This window comes from Penaeus monodon, chromosome 41, assembly GCF_015228065.2.
Source record: "Penaeus monodon isolate SGIC_2016 chromosome 41, NSTDA_Pmon_1, whole genome shotgun sequence".
In the NCBI taxonomy this organism is placed as follows: domain Eukaryota; kingdom Metazoa; phylum Arthropoda; class Malacostraca; order Decapoda; family Penaeidae; genus Penaeus; species Penaeus monodon.
This window is the reverse complement of record NC_051426.1, coordinates 11,087,628-11,097,627: the sequence shown is the minus strand read 5'-3', so window position 1 is coordinate 11,097,627 and position 10,000 is coordinate 11,087,628. Positions and strand designations below refer to the sequence as shown.

Genomic DNA, 10,000 nt, shown 5'->3' with positions numbered 1-10,000 from the left:
GTAATAATGGTAAAGGTAATCATAATCATAATTGTAATGATAATGGTAATCATAATGATGATAACGATAGTATTGATATTAATGATAATAATGATAATGATGATAATAATAATAGTAACAATAATAATGATTATGATAACAATGGTGATTATAATAATAACACCAATAATGATGATGATGATGATAATAATGATGAAGATAATAACAATGACAGTGATAGTAATGCTTATAATGCTAATAATGATAATATCAATAAGAATATGAATAAGTGACGACAATGACAATAATAATAACAATAATAATAGAAATAATGATAATAATAATAATAATAATAATAAAAATAATGATAGTAATAATGGTAATGATTATGATAATAAGAACAATAATCATAATAACAATGATAAAAATAATGATAATAATAATGATAACAATAATAATAATAACTAATAATGACTAATAGTAATTATAATGGTAATGATAATAACAATGATAATATTCATGATAATAGTAATGGTAATAAGAATAACAATGACAATAGTAATGATGATCATAATAATGATGATAAAAAGGATAATAGTAACAATGACAATAATGACATTCATAACAATAGTATTAATAATAAGAATAACAATAGTAACGATAATATTAATAAGGATGATTACAATAACAATAATGATAGTAATAATAGTTATGATTTAAAATACTAATACTAATATAATAATGCTGATAATAAGAATATTGATAAAGATAATGATGACGATGATGATAATAATAATGATAGTAATAATGATTATAAAGATTATCGTAATGATAACAATAACAATGATCATTTTTATAATAACAGTAATTATAATCATTATCATTATGGCAATAATAAAAAGGATAATTAGGACAATGATAATAATGATAACAACAATCATAACAATAACAATAAAGATTATTAATATAAATCATTATTATTTGATATCATTATAATCATTAACATTATTATCATCATTATTACTCTTATGATTATCCTCTCTATCACCTTCATTGTCTTTACTTGATTATCATTAAGATCATTTTCATATATAATACAAGTATTTCCTATTTACATATTACTTTTACCATTATCATTGTTGCTGATGATTACTACATATGGTAACAATTCACATTTTTACTATATAATTTTTTCTTACTTACTTAATATTGATTTTAAACTTGTTGATTTTGTATTAATACAATCAACCTTGTCCATCTAATCTTTTACTAATATTTCTGCGTATTTCTGCGTCCACATAATCAATAGGGATTTGCTTGTGGAAAGACTTCCCAATATACGTACTTTTTTTCTTAGGTTGGACTCCATTGCACAGAGCTGCCTTTAACGGTCACAGCTCTGTGGTGACGGTGCTTGTGACTCGAGGGGCAAGTGTGAACGGAAATGGTAATCGAGGTAAGGCCCTTTTGATGTGATGGTAATTTTTTCACGAAGATAATGAGTGGAGGTCGTTTTGCATCAATATCGAATGTTAAATAGGTTCTTGCACTTGCGATGGCTTAGGTAGAGGGAAGAAAAGAGTTTGTATTTGTTTACTGGAAGGAGAGAGAGAGAGAGAGAGAGAGAGAGAGAGAGAGAGAGAGAGAGAGAGAGAGAGAGAGAGAGAGAGAGAGAAAGGGGGAGGGAGGGAGGGATAGGAACCTTCTCGAGTGAATAGAGAGCCATGGTGGAAGAAAGAATGAAGAAAAGAGAAAAGGATGAAACATATTGTGCAACCCACTGGGAACCTCAGAGGAATTCCAGTAAAGATCTTTTTCACTAGTAGCAAGTTTTATATATTGAAAGTCGTGTTGATTGTGATGTCTTATATATTGGAAGTTGATTTATTATGATGTGTGCATATCTAGCTTCTTTCCTGTGAGCAAGGCAACGACTCACTTCAACACTTGCAGGGCCTGGATAATGGGTAGAGCTGTTATCTAAGGGTAATATGGAGCAACACCGGGAATGTCGGAGTCACCGACCTTGATTTTACCCATGCTGCCATATTGCCTAAATCTATGGAGACCCTGTTAGCAGCTCTTGAAGCATTTGGCTGTCATACGAAGCTCTATGCGTCTCCTGGACCACAACCAACACTTAAGTGGTCGCAGGCTGGAGTGTTCGAAGTGAAAGTTATATATATATATATATAAATATATATATATATATATATATATATATATATATATATATATATATTTATATATACAATATACATATATATATATATATATATATAAAATATATATATATATATATATATATATATATATATATATATATATATATATATATATATATATATATATATATATATATATATACACACACACATTATAAATGTATGTGTGTATATATATATATATATATATATATATATATATATATATATATATATATATATATATACATATGCATATACGTAAATCCACACATATGTATGCCCCTTTGTTCCTTGATCCTCCTCTTCCCGTGCCAGGCTGGACTCCGTTGCACTTAGCTGCCCAGGAAGGCCACGGGTCGGCGGCAGAGGAGCTCATCGCCAGAGGCGCTGACGTGAATGCAAAAGAAGAGAAAGGTGAGGCGATCTTAGGGAAGACAGGTCTACTTTTAAAGAGAATATTAAAGGACACTTTAATAAGAGTAATAACTATTTTAGATATTTTTAGTTGCATTAAATTGTGATATAGAAACCCATCAAAGATTAGAGAAGAGTAACAAAAAAAAAAAAAAAAAATCTGATTACTATATATTGAAATACATATTTATAACAGCATATTTCACTTTTAAAAATTATCTCTTGAATTAAATATGTTAATATTATTTTAAAAGATATGTATAAAAAAAATGCGTCTTCTTGAAGAATGCAACTTTAATCTGCTAGAAATTAAGTTTCATAGAAGGAGACACTATTTTATTTTTCAAAAAATAATATTACAAAATTACAAAAGGAACTAGATATATTTACTAGTCTATATATACATAACTAAAAATACAATTTAAAGACATAAATATTTACACTATTCATGTCAGGATCGTAGAACACACTTTAAGTACGTTTTAAACTTTATTTTAGATATAAAATATTTTAATACATATAGATTCCTATTAAGGATTTATAATCAATTTAGATAGAATAAAATTGTAACTACATTTGATTTAAAATATAATAAAATAATATATATACATAATATCTTATTAGAATATATAATATTTATTTTATATAATTATAACAACTGATATCTACTATAAAATACATTTGATTTATGAATAATATTTAAATTTATACTTTAAATGTATATATAAGCATTCAAAAAAATCGTCGAGAGATTTTTTTTTCCATTTTCAAAAAATATATACATATATATATATATCTTTTAAATTTTGTATAAACATTCCTATGTTGAATTTTTTTCTAATTTTGTAACATTTAAAAAATTGCGTATTTCTTAAAAGACTATTTAAAAAAATCTGGGGGAAGAGATTCTAATCATAAAAATGTTATCAATTCTATTTGTTTCTAGTATTAGTTTAGTTTTACAATATTTTGTGCATTAAGTTTTATTCTTATTTATAGGAGGTTTAATAAGTATTTATATGAAATTAAAGGTTTATCCCGGCTTATTCTTTCATCTTTAGGTTAATGATACATGTAAATTTTGATGCTTCAGTATATTTTATTATTTAGACTAGAGGTCAATAAATCATATAAAGGTACAGGTTTCTTTAAGGGATAAATTCTCAGTACCTTGTACTAATCAATAAATGTAAGTTGGAATTGATAATCCTAATTATATACCTGGTTAAAATTTGTGCCAGCAGCCGCGGTTAGACTGAGAGGTAAACTGAAAGAGATTTGGTTAAAAACAGTTATACTTACTGATCTTTTCATTTAAAGGACTATGCTAGTAAAGGGTGAAATCAGTTTTTGGTAGATAGTAAAGTAAAAGTTTTGATTATAGTTGAAACTGTTAAGGTAAAGGGATGAACCAGGATTAGATGCCCCGTTACACTTTATTTGAATTATACTTACCTGGATATAAAACAGTTATTATCTTGAAACTCCAAGGATTTGACGGTAATTTAGTTTACTTAGAGGAACCTGTCCTGTAATCGATAGTCCACGAAAGATCTTTATCTTGTAATTTTACAGTTTGTATACCGTCATTATTAAGTAAATTTAATTTTGAAAAAATCTGAAATAGTTTGGCTAACATATTAGATCAAGGTGCAGCTTATGATAAAGGAAAAGATGGGTTACAATATATTAAAATATACGGAACAATAAGTGAATATTTGCTGTGAAAGGTTGATATAAAAGGATTTTTAATAATGTTTCCTTCCTAGTGTTCGTATCTATGAATTGTCTTCTTTTCTCGTGTATTTATCTACGGAAAACGGAATTAATATTATAACGCACCTTCCTGTTCCAGGTTGGACACCACTTCACTGGGCTGCTCGAAAAGGTCACAAGGCGATGGTGGAGAAGTTGGTGAGCAAGGGAGCCGCACCGAATGCAAAGACAGACGAAGGTAAGGCAAATTCAGGCTTGATTATGACTCTTGACTCGCACAGGTATCAGGAATCGGCTGTAGGAGCAATGTCGCAAAATTCTAGCATTCTTATCAGCGGGAGACAAAATGAACAATGCTTTGAGAATTCAAGGACACCTTTCTCCCATTCGCCTGTCGGTTGAATCTGCTTTTTCGACATCTGTCATAATGTCTGGAGAATGAGGGAGACTCCACAGTTATGTAGACAATAGTAATAGTAATGATATAACTTAGTAATGGTAATAATGGTAATCAAACACAAGGGAAGTTGTATATGTGTGTGTGTGTGTGTGTGTGTGTGTGTGTGTGTGTGTGTGTGTGTGTGTGTGTGTGTGTGTGTGTGTGTGTGTGTGTGTGTGTGTGTGTGGCACCAGTCCTCTCCCACGCCTACATTTCAACTCAATATTGATATAAATTGTGTTTAGTGCTTCCGTTGATTTGATTCTGTTGACGCTGTGTACCATCACATGGATTACGTCAGACTTATAAAGTTATCTGTTCCACGGTATCATGTCACCTTGTTTTATACATACCTTAGCTCTTTCTGTCTCTCTCATTCTTTTTTCATAATAGCTCTTTGAAGAAATTCTACTTGGCTGTCTAAATGGCAAGTTCAGATAAATCTGGTAATTTGTATACATGAAAAATAGGTGTGGAAGAGCCATGTCAATGAACATGAATGACCGTTTTCCCCAATTCAAGGAAATCCAGCTGACATTTCAAGACAACGTTTGGTGGCCATTTCTTAAGTTGGCTTTAGGGTAATACACACACATATATACGAGTGTGTGTGTGTGTGTGTGTGTGTGTGTGTGTGTGTGTGTGTGTGTGTGTGTGTGTGTGTGTGTGTGTGTGTGTGTGCACATACATATACACATACATATACATGTGTCTGTGTATATATGTATATATATACATTATATATACATCTATTATATATATATATATATATATATATATATATATATATATATATATATATATATATATATATATATATAATCCTCTTCCACAGGCTGGAGCCCCCTGCACACGGCTGCCCTCACCGGTCACAGGTCGGTGGTGACGGCGCTCGTGGCTCAAGGGGCAAATGTGAACGAAAAGGACTGTCAAGGTAAGGGCCTTTGGGTTTCGTGAACGTGGGTGACTAATGAAGCTGAGTAGTTCGTACTATGATACTATGCTTTATATTGCATATATCTTAAGCAAAGGGGAAAAAGGGTAGGTATTTATTGGTGACAGAAATGCTAATAGAATACAAGGTCAGTTAAAGTCAGTGGCTCGAGGAGTTCAAGCTTAAATCACCACGCCGGCAGTATAAGATATTCGATCTAACTGTACAATTGAATGACGATAAAAATTGCCTTTACGCTAATGAAATATTTTACGTATGTTTCCACTCAACTAAGCTGACGTCATCACCTGCACGAATTGGGGAGAGTGGTATAACCTCGTATTTTTTCGACCTCGGTTGATCTCTCTTTCAGTCTCTGCCTGTCACTGAGTAGTCATAGCAAGTCACCGGTTTTTATTGATACTGATAAAAAGTGTGGAAATAATTTCAGGTTTAAGTTTCATGAACATGCTGCTCGTGGGCCATTTGTTGTTCCAATTTTTTTATGTTACGTGATTGAACTGATCTTTGGGCTTATAGACAATCATTTATAATTTTCTTAATCTGTAGAATGAATAAACTTTTTTTCCCAATGACTGATATCCTGTTTTAGGCGCTGTATATGTAGCTCCTCTCGTGTTTATGAAACCTAAGTTCTTTGGGTATACATGGCAACCCAGTACTAGGTAAGTCTGTACTGAGGGTGATTCTCGCTTTTTCGTAAGATAACTATCTTACGGATTCACAGGAATAATATATTTTAAAGAGAAGAATATTCCAAGAAGGGGATAATAAAAAAGAACACTAACCTTGATATCTATTTGCATATGGGTTTTGCCACTTCACTTTGATCAAACCATTTTCTAATGAATGAATGTATGAGAATATATATAATTTGTACCAAAAACTAGTTTTCAGGTAGAGTAAGTAAAGGTTGTATGTAGTTTCGTTTTCATACAATACCACAACAACTTCGAAGAACAGTTTAAGTATATCACTACTTACATACTTACATCATTACTACTTGCATATATTATAATCTAGTTCATATCCCTATGTCCGTGAACCATGAGTGACATTCTCAAAACACCTAAATCAAATACTGAAAGATATTGCCGTGATAATCATCGCCAGTGAAATTGTAATTGATAATATCGAAAGATTTATACGTGAAAATTAAATCACTGATCGGTACCAGTGTGACTAGTACTACCTTCATCTCATATATATGTGTGTGTGCGTGTGTGCGTGTGCGAGCGTACGAGCGTGCGAGAGTGTGTGCATCATAACATCACATCTTCGCACTGTTTATCTTCCTATCACAGGGTTTACTCCGTTACACTTGGCTGCCATAGAAGGCCACGAGGCGGCGGCGGAGGAGCTCCTGGCGCGGGGAGGCGAGCCCAACGGAAAAGGCGGCCAAGGTAAGGCGCAGGGAGGCCCGAGGCGGATGATTCGATAGGAAAACGAAAGTGTAAATTAGCGGCAGCACTGAACGATAGGTTATCATTTTGATTTATGCATCGCCGTGATTATGATTTGTTAGCGGTCTTGTCATTTTAACGTAATTTCGATATGGTGAGGTTTTATTATTGTAATTATATTACTTTTTCCTAATATTCTTATCAGTGGTATGTATATGTACACACACACACACACACACACACACACACACACACACACACACACACACACACACACACACACACACACACACACACACACACACACACACACACACACGAGAACAGATGTGCGTATACATACCGTTTCTATGCACCTATTTATCCATATACATATTGATATTATATGCGTTCAATGTTAATACTTATATAGGTTATCGTATTCATCTTTGCCTCCTAATGACGTATCTTCGGAGAGCAATGCAACAAAAACAAAATCATAAAGAGAGTAATATTAACGCAAGTTCCTTCCCGCCCAGGTTGGACGCCGCTTCACTGGGCGTCTCGAAAGGGCCACGAAGCACTGGTCGAGACCCTGCTTCACAAGGGAGCCGACGGAGGCGCAAAGACAGATGGAAGTAGGTTATTTTAGATACGAGCGGGGTTGTTCGTTCGGAAAGACGTGGTAATGTTAACGATAACGTAATATTTGGTGAGGTCTTGTTTGTTTTTTTCATGTGTTTGAGAATCTCTTCGTTTTTCTCGGTTACTTTTGCCAGGCCCTATTGGTTAGCCGTTGGTTGGGCCGATTCTCCTTCGCCATCTTTCAGAATCTCTTGAGAATCCTTTGAAAATCACTTGAGAATCGTCCACTCGTGATTATGATGACTTTTTGCATTTCTTCCTTATCTTCATTTATCTCATCCCACCCTCCCCCCCCCCAAAAAAAAAGAAAATACAACAAAAACAACAACAATATCGACTCCCTCCTTGAAGTCCTACCAGCGTGACCTTCGCCCTTTCCCTCTCTCCCTCTTTCCCTCTCCTTCCATCCATCCCCCTGTCGTCTCTCCCATACCCGTCTTCCTTCCCCTTTCCCTCACTCCTCTACACCCCCCCCCCATCCGACTCGCATATTCTCTCTCTTCTCCTTTGACCCTTTTATTCTTGAACTTGCCTCTGTTCAGTGTCCTTTCCCCTCGCCCCTTCCTACTCCCTACTCTCCTTTACTTCCTATTTCCTCCCTTATATATATGTGTGTGTTACATATATATACATTATATATATATATATATATATATATATATATATATATATATATATATATATATATATACACACATGTTATATATATGTTTATGTATATATATATATATATATATATATAATATATATATATATATATATACATATATATATATAATCTATCGTATATATATATATATATTATATATATATATGTATATATATATATATATATATATATATATATATATATATATATATATATATATATATATATGCTGTGTGTGTGTGTGTGTGTGTGTGTAATATAGATAGATAGATAAATAGACTGATAGATAGATATAGGTATAGATGTGTGTGTGTGATTTTATATATTATATATTTTCTTGTTGTAAGTAGTATTTTTGAGGAAATCAAAGCTACAGAGAACGATTCAACTTTATTTAATTAGTTAGCCTGCTCAGGCTGAAATAATACATCTTTTGATATTTACCGTGAATGAAAAAAAACAGCTCAGGACAAAACTTACCAATAAATTCAAGAATATTTCAAATTAATCACCACGTAAAAGCGTCGAGTTACATCACACGGAATATAACCCAACCGAAATAACAAATCAAATTTTCATATGGAGGTAATGATGGTAACAGCTCGAAATATTGGGAATAAAAAAAAGAAAAAAGAAAAAAAGTGTGTGGATAAAATTCAAATAGTGCAGAACATTAACTAAGGTCTACAGCCTACACTTCTATCTAATAATATTTTTATCTCTTATCAGATGAAACAGTAGGGCACATTGCAGCTTCCGAAGGCCATCTCCATGTACTTTTTACGCTGGTGAAACTTGGCGTCGCTATGAACGTGAGGAACAGCCGAGGAAACACTCCCAAGGAAATGCTGAAAGGAACTTCCACAACTGCAGATTACGACATGGAAATCTTCAAAGGCATCTCACTGGTAATGGCGCTGGAATCTGTTAATTGGAACATTTTTTATGGTGCTATCTTCTTTTTTCGTGCATGGTGAATGTTTTTCTGTTTTTCATTTATTATTGTTATTATTATTATTGTTATATTTTTTGTTGTTGTTGAGGGGAGGGGGTAGACAGCATAATTGATATTGTATCAGTCCTTTTGTTAACCTGGTAATGGCGCAGGAATCTGTCAGTAGGATTTTTTTGCCTGTACGGCGAATGTTTTACTGTTTTATTTATTTGTTTATTTTATTACTGTTATTATTATTTTTTATTAAGGGTATAGACAGCATAATTAGTAATGACTCAATCCTATGTTAACCAAGGTTGATTTGCTTTACAGATAGAGATAATGGAGAAATACCTCGCAGCCGAAAGGAGGAAGGTCAGCCTGCAGAGAGACAACAGCACGCTTCAGGTCAGAGACCGACTGGCCTTCTGTTCTGGATCCGCCGTTTCAGGGAGATGAAATGCCATCTCGCGCGCGATGCTGAGGGGGGATAATCGAGGGAGAGAGAGAGAGAGAGAGAGAGAGAGAGAGAGAGAGAGAGAGAGAGAGAGAGAGAGAGAGAGAGAGAGAGAGAGAGAGAGAGAGAGAGAGAGGAGGGGGGGAGGACATGCATCGAGACATGCGCTGACATGTACCCACACGTGTTCCTACCATTTCTTCTTTGCGAGTTGCTTCTGAGA

General features: G+C 33.3%; 1 protein-coding gene across 1 annotated transcript in view; it reads left to right on the top strand.

Annotated features, from left to right (window-relative positions):
- LOC119598569 (ankyrin-1-like) overlaps window positions 1–10,000 on the top strand; it is a gene marked incomplete in the record, with an annotated part of 15,903 nt that overhangs the window by 2,070 nt on the left and 3,833 nt on the right. Inside the window, 8 exon segments of the mRNA XM_037948210.1 lie at window positions 1,337–1,435; window positions 2,502–2,600; window positions 4,456–4,554; window positions 5,591–5,689; window positions 7,015–7,113; window positions 7,632–7,730; window positions 9,116–9,294; window positions 9,654–9,728. Of these exon segments, the coding sequence (XP_037804138.1) occupies window positions 1,337–1,435; window positions 2,502–2,600; window positions 4,456–4,554; window positions 5,591–5,689; window positions 7,015–7,113; window positions 7,632–7,730; window positions 9,116–9,294; window positions 9,654–9,728 (848 nt within the window).